Source organism: Danio rerio, chromosome 4 (assembly GCF_049306965.1).
Source record: "Danio rerio strain Tuebingen ecotype United States chromosome 4, GRCz12tu, whole genome shotgun sequence".
Classification (NCBI taxonomy): Eukaryota; Metazoa; Chordata; class Actinopteri; order Cypriniformes; family Danionidae; genus Danio; species Danio rerio.
Genome location: NC_133179.1, coordinates 30025891 through 30039633, shown reverse-complemented (window position 1 = coordinate 30039633; position 13743 = coordinate 30025891). Strand labels below are relative to the sequence as shown.

Below are 13743 nucleotides of genomic sequence, written 5' to 3'. Positions count from 1 at the left end.
CATGTGTTTTGAACCAGGGGTGCAATACCTAGTTCAACCACTGGGTGTCAAAAGTACATACTGCACCTTTAAATCTATATTCTTTATTTTGTCATGTTCTAAAAAGTAAAGGTCCCATGAAGTGCTTTGCATTGTTGTTTCTACAACATTTCTGTTGGGTTAAGTATAGGAAGGGAACATTTAGCTAAAGTTATCTACCAGTGTTAATTTTGTTGACAAATAATTTTATCAAATTATTCATCAGCAACATTTATACAGACGGAAACTAGATCAAAACTGAATAAAGATCAGTTTTAACTGACAAAATGTACTGACATATTTGTAAAAAAATAAAACTGAAATTAAAATATTTAAGGAGGGAACATTTAGCTAAAGTTAGCTATTAGTGTTAATTTTGTTGACAGATAATTTTCGTCATGTAATACAACATATCTTCGCTGACAGAAACTAGATAAAAAATTGTTTTAAATGACAAAATGTACTTACATATTTGTTAACAAATAAAAATGATATTCTATTAAAATAGAACATAGAGTTAAAGTTAGATACCAGTGCTAAATTCATTCACGAAAGTTTTTCTTAATATTTTATTCAAATAAAAACAACCAAAAACGTTTAGGGAGGTACAATTTGTTAAAAGATACAGAAGGAAACAATCATTTAATGCAATCCTAATTAAACATCTAAAAATGATAGTATGTGGGAGATTTTTATTTTATTTTTTTTTAGTAGAGACTAAAACTAAATAGCATTTTAGCCAAATGACTTCAGATTTTTAGACTTAAGATAAAAACTAAATTAAAATTTGATGTCCAAATTAACACTTTTAATTACATCTTAATTGTACAAATAGCAAACCAAATAATTACCTAACCAGCTAGCTCAAACATTTGAAGGCAAGTTTATTAACTCTGTTGAGGTTTGAGGTTCATTGCAATAATAGTTAAAAGTATGTATACTGTATAAAGTATGTCTTTGTCATGTGTTTAAAACACACTCGTGGGACAGCAGACAGAAACAATAACAGTATACTGACTACGAGGTAGCATCGTGCTACATTACACAGCTTGTTAGCTTGTTTGTGCAGTCATGTGTTACTTAGAGAGAGAACAGCTCTAGGTGGAAATGTTTACAACAAAGGATTCATAGTCATAAATTGTCCAAAGCTTAATTAGAGTATGCTGCTGCTGTGACCCCCACGTGGTCTTTAAAAGGTCCCCATGCATGTTCACACACACGCACACTCACACATACACACAGGTAGTTATAAATAACACAAGCAGAGCAGCTCTATAATGGGACTGTTGATCTTATAGCACACATAAATCTTTCGCAGACAAAGAGAACAATGCAGTGTCATGCTGTGGAGCCTGTTTTACACGCTGTAACCAATGACATTTGTACTAAAACTGTGACCAGCTCAAAGGGTTGGTGGACCATTCTTATTAGTTAGTGATCAAAGGGTGCAAGGATGTCCAACATTTCATTATCACAGATAGTAGGTTAAATACCTCAATTAATGCATTGTGTCAACAATGTTGCAATTTTTTTTAAAAATAACAAAGCAACAATGCTTGGTTGTTCTTTAGGCATTCTTTGTGAATACCAGTAAGGGGGTCCTGCCTTGGGTAAATATTCCTCTAAACCCAATGTACATTTCTGCTCCCCTGCCCTTTGAATGAACTCCATTGATGAGAGGGAATATCTGAACATGATTAATAGCTGTTATGTTAGCCACTTTGTACTTTAGCCGCTGACGTGACATTATATATACAAGAAACACCATTTTGTCATGCCAATACACACTCTTTTTAGCTTTGTCTGCAACATTTGCAGTAATGTAGAGTAATTTGTAAGTTTTTACCAACTTTTGCATCTTTCAGTTGACTGACGTTGGAGTGTTGGAGAAAAGCTAGCTTAGAGGACATTTACACAACCAAAATGAGAAACATTTGATGTTTTGCCTGTTCATTAACATGACCATGTTATTTTTAGGACTGAAAATGAATAGATTTGAAAGTTATTGAAAGGGTCGCTATTGTTGTGTCCCTGTAAACACCTGAAAACTAGTGCATTCACACTGACAATTTTAAAAATAGAATAAGGGCACTTAAAATTTTAAACTGGATGATCTATTTATTAATCCTATAAACAGAAGTGTGGAATATTGAACACTTCATGCACTCAGTGCTTGCATATTGCTTGTGTAGCAGAAGGGGAGGATCTATCAGGTGATGAGGTTAGAAAATTTATTTTGGATTATGGAAGCAAAACTCTCCTATGCAAGTGATTTTGCTGCCTCCTTATGCTGCCTTCCAGACACAATGGGAATCTCAGCAATGAAATGTCTTACAGCGTCTAGTCAATTGTGCATCACAGTCGAATTTTTATCGTGTGAAATGTAAAAATTTCATAATATTTTATGTTATTGTGCCAAATATGGCTAAAACAAAAATAATAGAAATGTTAACTTTGAATACAGCTGCCGAAAAACAAAACAAAACAACTTTATCGCACTATAAAGCTTTTATTATCTCAGAAATATCGTGTATTAATAATGTTCCCACTCATTTTTGTGCTACAAACACACTTGAGATTGTATTTTTGTATTTTGTATAAGGTAGCTCTGCTCTAATCTCACTGAAGCGTCTTTACTAGAGTTCGCATAAGTTCATTGTTTCCAATGGAGGTGTGTGACTTGTGCGCCAGCCCGCTCTCGCGCCTTTGAGACTCATGCAGTCGGATGAGTTCCGAGAGTGCACAGTGAGTCACGTGACAAGAATTGACCGCTCAGCTTCAGCTTGTAAGGAATATACACATTACGGTAGACTAATTATCTCAGAAAAACACAGGACACCCAAACACTGCAGTGCTTTGTAGTTTTTTTCTATAAATAAAACTTGTATCAGAGTGACAGCAAGGTTTTGCCAGCTTGTCATCCTCTGAGAAAACAGTTGATGGTTACCTAGCACCGAGACCCCCAGCCACCCTGGTCCGCAGTAAAATTGCCAAGCATTGACCGGTCCATGGTCATAGAAAGGTTGAAGACCACTTTTCTAGACTTTATTTCCAAGTAGGAAGTAGGAAATCTCCTAATTTCATGTTATCAAGTTAACATGTGATCTCTTCCCTTTCGGTACTGTTTAGTATCAAATTGACTGCACCAAATACTGGCCTGGCATATTAAATATGGCATTTTTTGCCATTGTTGCAGATATGTGTAAACATGTTTTTGTTTTTTTTTGTAAAAGTTGCTGTTAACGTTTTTTCAAATATTACAAATCATTTACAATTTTGGCAACCTCATTGTAATGAAAATGAATGCGTAATTCATTCTAACTACTCAAAATTGAAAGTTGCTTACACAATGTTAGCCGATAAGTGACTTTCTTCCTTCTTTATAAATATGTTTTTTTCTTGTACTTGTTTCTTAGGGGAGTCTAAAACAACCGTTGCACCTTTTGTACCTGGTGGAGTTAGCGATGGCCAGTGGCATTCAGTTCAGCTTCACTACTACAATAAGGTAAGACATATAAGTCATGTTCACTTTTAATAGTACCTGGAGATTCTTAATTGTCCTGGAAAACCAAAACTTTTCAGATGTTTGTTAGCTCCCACGATGGTTTCCTTACTTCCCACTTGCATCTGACCCGAGGAAAACAGATTATTTAATAGCATTTATCGGATTGGATGTGTTTGACTTGCATTGCATTTCACTCAACTGGAGTTTGTTTTCAAATGCTTCCACACCCAAAGGCAACAGCGTGTTAGCACGAGATTGCATAATTAAATCTAAATGCACTTACTAGCATGTTTATGCACGCATCGCTTACCCTTCTGCAAGAAGATTACAACTAGTTTATCTGCCGTTACGCTCTCTATGTGACCATCCCAGAAAGCCAATCTATTCTAACTGGAGGCCACAGGATTTGCGTAAAGCTTCCAAAAAACTCATGCTTTTTGGTAACAAAATACATAGTCGTCTTTATTTCTGTCCTGTGATTCACAAGTCTTCCAGGAGCAGAACATTAGAAACTGAATATGCCATTGTGATGTGCCAAGAGCCTTCCTGCTTGTAAGAGACTCCAACTTGAGTTTCATAAACCCGCTTTAAAGATTGTTTTCTGCGTGCTCTTCAAGCGTATCCTTCTCCTCGAATAAAGTGAGAAGTAGTTGGCGAAGTAAACAATGAGGAGCTCTCGGATTTCAAGGGAGTTTACGAGTGCTTTGCAAAGAGCTTAATGCAGTTTTCTGTAATGATATTTACTGATAAAGAGTCCTTAGATTAGATATTGTTTAATCTTTCTTAAGATAGAAAAAAAAAACTTGGATAATTGGATTTATTTCTTTTTTCAAGCAGGCATTTGAACAAAACAAGAATTAAATGATTTGTATTTGTGATACAAGTATGAATAGCATAAACCAGTGTTGTTATTAAAGCAGAGATGCTATTTGTCTACAGAATGTCTGGATGTAGACTTTTAACTACATTTTAGACTTTAAAAGAATTGAAACATTTGAGGATGGGTTATTTTGAACAATTTTGAACCTTTAAGCACTTAAAAAATATAGTCTAGTAGTGTAAATTGTTCCCTATGTAGTATGCAATCCTACACTGTAAAACCCAAAAAGCTATGGTAACTTAAACCATTTGAGGAAACCAATTGCAACAAATCATTTAAGTTCAAAAACTAACCCTAATGAGTACTGCGAACTTAATTCACTTGAGTAAAGCAATTTGAACAAAGTAAAACCCAATGAATAAAGAGAACTCAAAACCTCTGAGTACTGTAAAACCCAATAAGTTAAGGTAACTCAAACCGTCTGAGGAAACCGATTACATCAAACCATTTGAGTACAAGCATGAATAGCATAAACCAGTGTTGTTATTAAAGCAGAGATGCTATTTATCCACAGAATGTCTGGATGTAGACTTTTAACTACATTTTAGACTTTAAAAGAATTGGAACATTTGAGGATGGGTTATTTTGAACAATTTTGAACAACCTTTAAGCACTTAAAAAATATAGTCTAGTAGTGTAAATTGTTCCCTATGTAGTATGCAATCCTACACTGTAAAACCCAAAAAGCTATGGTAACTTAAACCATTTGAGGAAACCAATTGCAACAAATCATTTAAGTTCAAAAACTAACCCTAATGAGTACTGCGAACTTAATTCACTTGAGTAAAGCAATTTGAACAAAGTAAAACCCAATGAATGAAGAGAACTCAAAACCTCTGAGTACTGTAAAACCCAATAAGTTAAGGTAACTCAAACCGTCTGAGGAAACCGATTACATCAAACCATTTGAGTAAAAAAAAAAAAAATCTATATGAGTACTGTAAACTTGCTCCATGTAATGAGGTATTTAATTAATTAAGAGTTTAAAACTCTTTTCAAGTGAGTAAAATTAACTTTTAGTAAATTTTGAGGTAACTACACCCATTTCATTTGATAAAGCTGACTCTTGGATTTTACAGTGTATGTATACTAATACAGTGTCTGCTGTGTTGTGATTGAGCACATGTTTTGAATGTGACAAAAGTCTGACATGGTATTGGTGGAACACACACACACACACACACACACGTTTACAAGGCACTAAATAAACACAACTCATAGTGAGTCCCGGGAAGGTGTTAGACCACCAGCCAAGTGGGAGTCCTCACACATGGCTGCGTCAAAAATACTCCACCTGCCTACAACACACACACACACACACACAGTTAAAAGTAACAAGGAGGCCAGAGATGCAGCAAGTGTGTGACAGCCTGCAGCTGTTGTCGAGTACACACATGGATTTACCACAGTAAATTGCTCAAACACAGACAATGACAATATCCAACAGCAGGGTCACACTCGCTAGGGTTGGAGGTGAAACTGTGTCAAACGACTTCTCGTAAAGTGGAATAACTGTCAAGAGCAGGTATACTGTCCAGATCTGAAGACATTCTTCCACAATCAGTTAAAGCTTCCCCTGATTATCACCCACACAGCGCCACAGAAAGGTTTGGGATTTTAGAGGGTTTCACATGGAATCTGCTCATACTTTCTTGACCTTTTAAGGTACTTAAAAGGAACTTAGAGAAAGACGAAGTGCCTTAATCGTATGAAATGCCCAGTGCTTAATTTATGGGTTCAGAGGGTGAACATATAATATGTGGGTGCTTGCACTTGAATGGTTAGGCTGCATCCAGATGGCAACTTTGAGTTTTTTCTTTTGCGGATTCTGAAAGATTTGCATTCATTGTTGCATACTTGTATCTTTTCAAGAAATGTCCATATGTACATAGAAAAAACTAGGTTAAAAAGATGATGGCACTGTAACCGCAGGAAACAATAAAATCACAGAAGAATGCAGTGAGCTTGCACATGAAGTTCTTTTTCAGCATGCTGAGTGCAGACATAAACATAAAAAATAATGGTAAACACATGCATATTTAAACATTTCTGATGCCTTTTACTGTTAATGCATCTCCGCTGGTCATCTAGTTCAGTGGTTTGTACTGTCCTGCTCTTTTTGTATGTCTCTCTAATTTAATGCAAAAGTATCAGTTCATGTATCTCTCTTTTAACGAGCTGATGATCTGAATCCAAGTAAGGTAGACATACAAAGTGTGCAGGGCGGGGGTCCTGAGGACTGGAATTGGGAACCACTGGTTCAGGGGTCTCCAACCTTATTCATAGCACATGGTGTTTGTATTGATTATTTTGTCATGGGGGAGGGAGGGGGTAAAGTATTTACAATTTAGAACATGAATTTGATTCATGTTAATTTACATCTCACAAATGCATGCATCAACAAACTAAAACAACATCATTCAACTCATCATATTTGATGTTAACAATATAAGAAACTTCTGAGAGATGTTTGTCTCCCACTCTTGCTGCACTTAAAAGAAATATATATATGTTTATTGCTTGTTCAAACTACTTATTCAAAATGAGCCGTGTAGCAATTCTTTGGTTTTTAAAGAGGAAACTCACAATAAAGTGGGATCACATATATTGTAATTTTGAAATCTTGTGACCTGGTAGCAACTCTTTCATGACACAGAACTGGACCGCTGTTCTGACGACCTGTGCTACCTCCTCAAGCTGGATTTATACTTTCGCCAGAAGCCGCATCGCGCACCCCCATTGACTGTGCGTGCAGCTCACAAAACGGACGAGGCTTTTATACTTGCTGCGTTCGCCATTGTGATATTATTTAAAATGACAGGGGGCGGTCAAATTAAACTGACCATAAAATCAGACAGATAAACACAGAAGTAGAAAGTTTCCGAAACTACGTCATATCATTAATATCATTCAATATTTTTAAACAAATTATTTTTATTGTTTTTATAAATTATTTTAATAATTATAAGGATTTTTAAAACCATTCAAAATTTGTTTTAATCAAACTCTGTTGCTTCACTTGCTTTTGTTCATATCTCGGACAGTTTTGCCTCTTAAAATCTATTAAAATATTAATGACAACAGAACATAGTTGCGCTACATTTTTTTTTTTATATTGTATTTTATTTATTTTTTATAGATTTTTTATTATAGCAATTAAAGCAAAAAAAAAAAGAAAAAAAAAGGTACGCTTAATAAAAAATACAGATGTTTTGTTTTAAGGTTTAGCCCGCTCCACAATACACACATTATTGTCTGGCTAGTTTCTGTCCTGTACTTTTGCTAAAAAGGCAATAATTGTCCAACATTCCTGACCAATATCACAAATAAAGCCTAGTAAAACAGGTAAAAATCAGTATTTTGCAAACTGATTCAAATATGTCTTTCCAGTTATCAAAGAAATAAGTTTTCCTTATTTATAGTTTTGCCACTGTTATTTTGTTTTAAATTCAAAATGGTAAAATATTCATCAGTGTAAAACCTAAAAATGGTGGAATAACTATTTCTGTAATTGTGCACCTAGGTCTCCACTTTCGCCATGTCCTCTTTTGGCTTTAACACACTTATCCCTCAGGTATTTCCAAACCTTTTTAATAAAACGTTCCTTCTTTCCCAGGAAAGTTCCTTAGAATTATTTATCATCTGGTTATCTCTATGATCATAAAAATATCTGTATAGGTGTATCTGTTTCAGACAAAATTTTTTCAAAGTGTTTCATATTCAACTCAAATCAAACGCTACACCGCGCGCACTGTTCGCTCAAGTCTAAAAAAAGTCATGCACTCCGTCGAAATCATGCCAAAATCATGTCGCGCGCACCAAAAGCAAACCCCCGCAAACACCGTGATGACATCACATTTACCGCGTGCACTCAAGCGAACTAGCAGACGCTTCCAGTATAAACCAGGCTTCAGAATGTGCTACCAGTAGCTTAATATGTTCAAATCAGGGCTTCAAATGTTAATCGTAATGACCTACCACTCTAATAAACAAATTAAAAATAAAACTAATTAAATAAAAAAAAAATAATGAAAGCAGTAGTTTACTCTGATAGATATTTGAAGCTGCTACGCCTTTTCTACATTTTAAATAGAGTTGTAGTTAATTTCGATAGATATTTGAAGCTGACAATATGTGCTACCCCTGTTTTTACATCCTTTGTTAATGTGGTGATTCATTCTGATAAACATTTGAAGCTGACAAGATATGCTAACCCTGTTTTGGTAGATAAAACATGACATATTAAGCTACCGTGTGGAGGTAGCACAGATCGTCACCTAACCGGTACCTCGGGGTTAGGGACCACTACATTACAAGATTTTGTTGTATTAGTGCTGATAAACAGCAGCACCTGTAGCACAAACACAGCTCTGTAATCTGCCGTTGTTGTTGTTGTTATCAGTTATGTGAGGTGTTCTTCATTCCACTTCTGGTCACATGGTATTGTGACATTGTTGTTTCCAAAAAAAAGTGGCATGGGATGGGACAATTGCCTTTAAAGTGTTGCATTACCATGCAAGTAGTTGACATGGAAGGAACCAATGAAGCTGCTTCGACACAATATACATTGTAAAAGTAGAATTGACAAATAATCACAGAAGGCAACACTTTATGCTAATGCATGATATAGCGCCTCTTGTGGCAATGTTATGAATTTGGTTCAGGCATACACTTTTTTTGTTTTGCTTTTTCAACATTTTGCTTCTAACCGATGGGAGAGGTAAAAGTGTGTTATGCTAACATGATGTTGTGACAATAAACGTGAAAAAGGCAGTCTGATGCTGTTCATTATTGGATTTTTATTCCAGAAATTTCCTTTTGAGTTAATGGGACTGAAGAGCGGGATGTTTTTATCTCTACATTTTCAAAGCATTTTAAACATGTTTTACCATTAAACCTTATCTAGACTGAATATTAAGACTAGATCATATATTTTAGCAGCCTTCATTGCTTCATTGCATTAGTGAGCATAAGAAACTTATATTATATATACTGCTGACACTGTTATATATACTGCTGATTTTTTTTAAACGGTAGTGTAAATTTTTAACATGATTTAAAGTTTAATATTTAAAGATTAAAGATTTAAAGAGTGGTGGAGCAACGTCAGACTTTAGGAATCTGTGTCTGAGACATTGTGTGCTGCTGTATTTACATTGCAGTTTGCACAGTTAATTTCAGGCCTTTCAATTTTCCTACAGCTTAGAACTGGATTTCAGCTCAGTGCTCATTACTTGCAGGATCTATAGCACAGACACTAATCTAAATTCCCAGACATCACCATATGTAACTGCCAATGTAACTTAGTTTTATTTGTTTTTAGCTCACTCTTTTAAAATTTTACTTCATGAAGGAAATATATTATGTTGTAAAAGCAAACATAAACCAATTTTAGGTGTGTATGAATCAAGAAAATTGTGTTATTATGTACCAAATATAACAGTCCAAATTGAACTCGTATTGTTTTTTGTTTGCTTTTTTTCTAGTATCTTTATATGTGTATATCTTTTTTATTAAGAGTACAAAACATACAACACACAGTAAACACAACAGCAGAAGCAACATACAACAGAACAGTTGAAATAAAAGAAAAAAAGGAATGTATACAAACATATACGACAACTAGAGAAATATTGGTAGAATTTAAATAGTGCTTTGCATTAATATTATTAATTGTAATAATAAAATTAATAATAGTAATAGTTAGTGATAATTAAATTAATATTCTGTGATGACGGCAACAGTTATATCATTAATAATGAACGTAATACCGGTAATTATCATAGTGACATATAGCCAGAAAATCTATTGTGTCAATGATCATGTTTTTTTTATCTCATATTATAAAGTTCAACTTGAGTTCTGGATCACTTTTGAGAATGAGATCAAAGCTCTGTGGATTACAACAGCTTAACAGGGTGGCAGTACTATTACACTCACACTGAGCAAACAGATCCCTGTTTAAAAAAGCCTTGAGTGAGGAATGAGCTCTTTTTTTATTTTTTGTCTGGCATGCTAAACAGCTAACCCCAAAACAGTCTGTCATTGTCTAGTTCACCTAATAAAGATGATTCCAGAATATTTGTAATGAAGTGAATGGATTTAGGGTCTAAAGGCATGCAAGCAGCATGCAGGTCGATGTAAAGGGCGCCAGCTCATATTTAATTTAGCCTACTGATGGGCGTGACGGAAGCAGGCAGGTTTACTGGGAGGTCATGAAGTTTAGATGCTGGAAAATGTGCAGTTTGTGGAATTTACCCTCCGCACTCAACCAAGCAGTTGTAGTCTGTTAATCGAGTCATGTGGTTGACTGTTGTCAGATTTTGCTGAAAATTTCCTTGAAAGAGCATTGATTGATTTCAGATGTCTAGGTGAAATCTGTTTTCCCCTTTTCTCTCATGGAAACCTAAACAAACTAAATTTAATTCAGAGATTGATTTATTGGTTGTTCACACTGGGCGCACTATTAAATCTAGTAAATCATGATATTCATCAGTAATAAGAAGCTTAAACACTTTAGTTTAGTTGTGCTTCATTTGCGTGTGAAATTCACCACACAACAGATACAAAATTGCTCCCGTTTTGTTGCAAAATGGCTGACATGGATTTTGTTAAAAGGGTAGCTGTGATTTATGTGCTGTGGAAGGTGGGAAAGTAGACTCGTTTGGCACCTTGTATGTTTCAAAAACTTTTAAAGGAGTTGCGCCTGGATGACAGCCGCTACTTGAGCAAGCTTAATGTTGTGCAAAATTTCTGCAAAGGTTATAATTATAACTCAAGCAATTCATACAAATCATGTTTTGCATGTCAAATGCCCAATACGTTAAATTTTCACGGTGTCATTTGCTCCAGTCGCGTCATTCACACCGTATTCCGCTCCGCAGGTTGTCTATTGCTTTAATAAAGCTTTTTCGTAGAATGTGTGCATACATATTTTTGCAATGTTCGTCCAGATCTCACAATTGTTAATAATAATTAGAGATTATAATGATTTAAAACTGATTTTTACGTTACTCATACATTATTCACAAAAGACTGGACATTTAGTTTTAACTGAAATTTAATTTGTTTCAGTTAAAATTTAATAATTGTTTTGGAACGTTTAAACAAAAATTGGCTAGGCCAACATTTCGTAAATGTTTCCAAAAGATCAAACGGAAGTTTCCTTATGTTTTTCCTAATGTTTACATAACCAAGACGTTTAGTTTTTTTATAATAATAAAAAAAATATTATTTTAATGTTCGTTGAATAAAAAGTTTTATTTTGTTTTGTCACTTTGTTTTGTTTTGTCTTACTTGATTTTGCTTCATTTCGTTTCGTTTTACTTAGTTTCGCATCGTTTCCCTTCGTTTTGCTTTGTTTCGTTATCATTTGTTTCATTGCATATCGAGTAAAGGGTGGAGTTTTATTTGAACTCCTTCTCTCCATCTTTCACTAGCAGCAAATAGTCTGAGAGAATTGGTTAATATACTGAATAGGCATGTTTTTATTTATTTATTTTTCAGTGGATTAATTTGCAGTTATAAATCATTCACTTTAGAAAAAGCTATGAAAAGCAAAGAAAATCTAACAAAGTAAATGTAGTCCATTTTTAATTGTATACGGGAACGTTAGCAAAGCATTCTTAAAACATATTTGTGTTAGCTGATTATTGATCCCAATGACTCAAAAGTACAACACAAAAGATGGAAGAACTGAGCAATAAAACCAAGTCCTTGGTTGTTGTAATTTGCCAGTTTTCAAAGACATCCCTGTTAAATGTAAACAGTTTTGAGGCAGTTTTTACAAGCGTCTGCTGCTACTTTAAAAGGGCTTTCTACATCAGTGGGGTTGAAGGGCTTCATCTTACCTTCTAATGGCCGCTTTCTCTCCCGTGGTTTACGCAGGACAGCCTGCACCTGCTGGACTCCAGTGGGGTGCTGAGCGTCCACCTCTATACCGCCTGGCTGGAGCTCACTCATAAGGAGGTACTGTATCCAGTGACCTATAGCGTAGCTCTGCGGTGGCGGTTAATCCTATCTTTACGGCCTCCAGGTCCACATTTACAAAGCGTCTCAGAATCCCCAGGACTGCTTCCGGGTCAGTCCTGTGCTCCAGTAGATTAAAATAGAACTGTGCAGCATTGGCAAAGTGCAAAAAAAAAAAAAAATGAGCTCAAAGTTTGAGAAGCTTTGTGAATACTGGTCCAGATCTTCTTTTCTGACTGTGTCTGTTCGCTAGTTTACTTGTGGGTATGACAATTGCATATAGGCTTGTTTTACTTTAGATGCTTTAAAATACATTTTTTTTTTTAATTCAATATATGACCTAAAATCAACTGAAATCTGAAGACAGAGCGGGGCCTTTTGTAACATATTGTTGAGTGGTTGAGCTCAAGCGCATCAAATGATAGCATGTCTGATACAAGAGAGCATTTAATTGGCCAGAAAATCTGATGTGAAACTGGAGTATGAGGGGATGTCAATAATTGGTTATTGGTTTACTCTCACTGGCAGAGCTGGGATAAAAACAGAATGCTATTGGCAGTTTTTTTTTAAAGGGGAGGGGCTACTGTACGCCTCACCCTTTCCCCATGTTTCTATTGCGATTATACCAAACATCGATAAAAAGCACACATGTGAATAAACCTTTCCTGTACATTTGTAATATTTTTAGCATACTGGCTATTCGATAAATCATTAGTAACATTTGTAGTGAAAAGTTAACGTGGAGTAAATTTATTGCCTGTGTTCTATGAATACGAGAGACGTACAGGAAGGCATGAAGGTTTGCTCGCAGCAGGAGTATATATTTAGTTCAGTCACTCCAGCCCAAATGTGATTGACGTATTATGCAGTTATTTTATACATTTTTTTTTATCATAATAGGTCAGCTCAGGTGACCTCAGGAACGAGGTTTAGGTTATGTGCTGGAATATTGTGAAAGTTTTCCCATATGGAAACCCAGCATGGGCTCAGCCACATGGAAAGGTGTTGGGATAGCCGGAATGATTCAAAGCCAGAAACAAGACAGGAGAGAGGATGAGACTTGCACACACACACACACACACACACACACACACAGAGAGAGAGAGAGAGAGAGAGACGTCACACCCTGTATAGGAAGGAAGAATGACATCATCACTCTCAATGTAGTCTGTAGCTTCTTCTTTTTTTTTTTTAAGCTTTTTTGGTCTTTCTAGTCCAAATATCTGCACATCCTTATATCAAGAAGCATTTTTCTAATAGATAATCTGTTTTCATAAATAATGAGTCAAAATTAAGTGAGTTTTTCCTTTAAAACAAGCAAAATAATCTGCCAGTCATAAAATAAAAAATCTAAGCAAACAAGATTATTTTA

The 13743-nt window shown here is 35.2% G+C and overlaps 1 protein-coding gene across 8 annotated transcripts in view; it reads left to right on the top strand.

The window, feature by feature from the left end:
* The window catches only part of celsr1a (cadherin EGF LAG seven-pass G-type receptor 1a), a 141741-nt gene that overhangs the window by 64543 nt on the left and 63455 nt on the right, over positions 1–13743 (top strand). For 4 of the 8 annotated variants that reach the window (XM_009300461.5, XM_073947233.1, XM_009300460.5 and 1 more), the window contains exons 5-6: positions 3435–3523; positions 12291–12371. In XM_009300461.5, the coding sequence (XP_009298736.2) occupies positions 3435–3523; positions 12291–12371 (170 nt within the window). The remainder of the gene's footprint in view (positions 1–3434; positions 3524–12290; positions 12372–13743) is intronic. The other 4 variants (XM_073947235.1, XM_073947236.1, XM_009300462.5 and 1 more) reach the window with 1 other exon arrangement.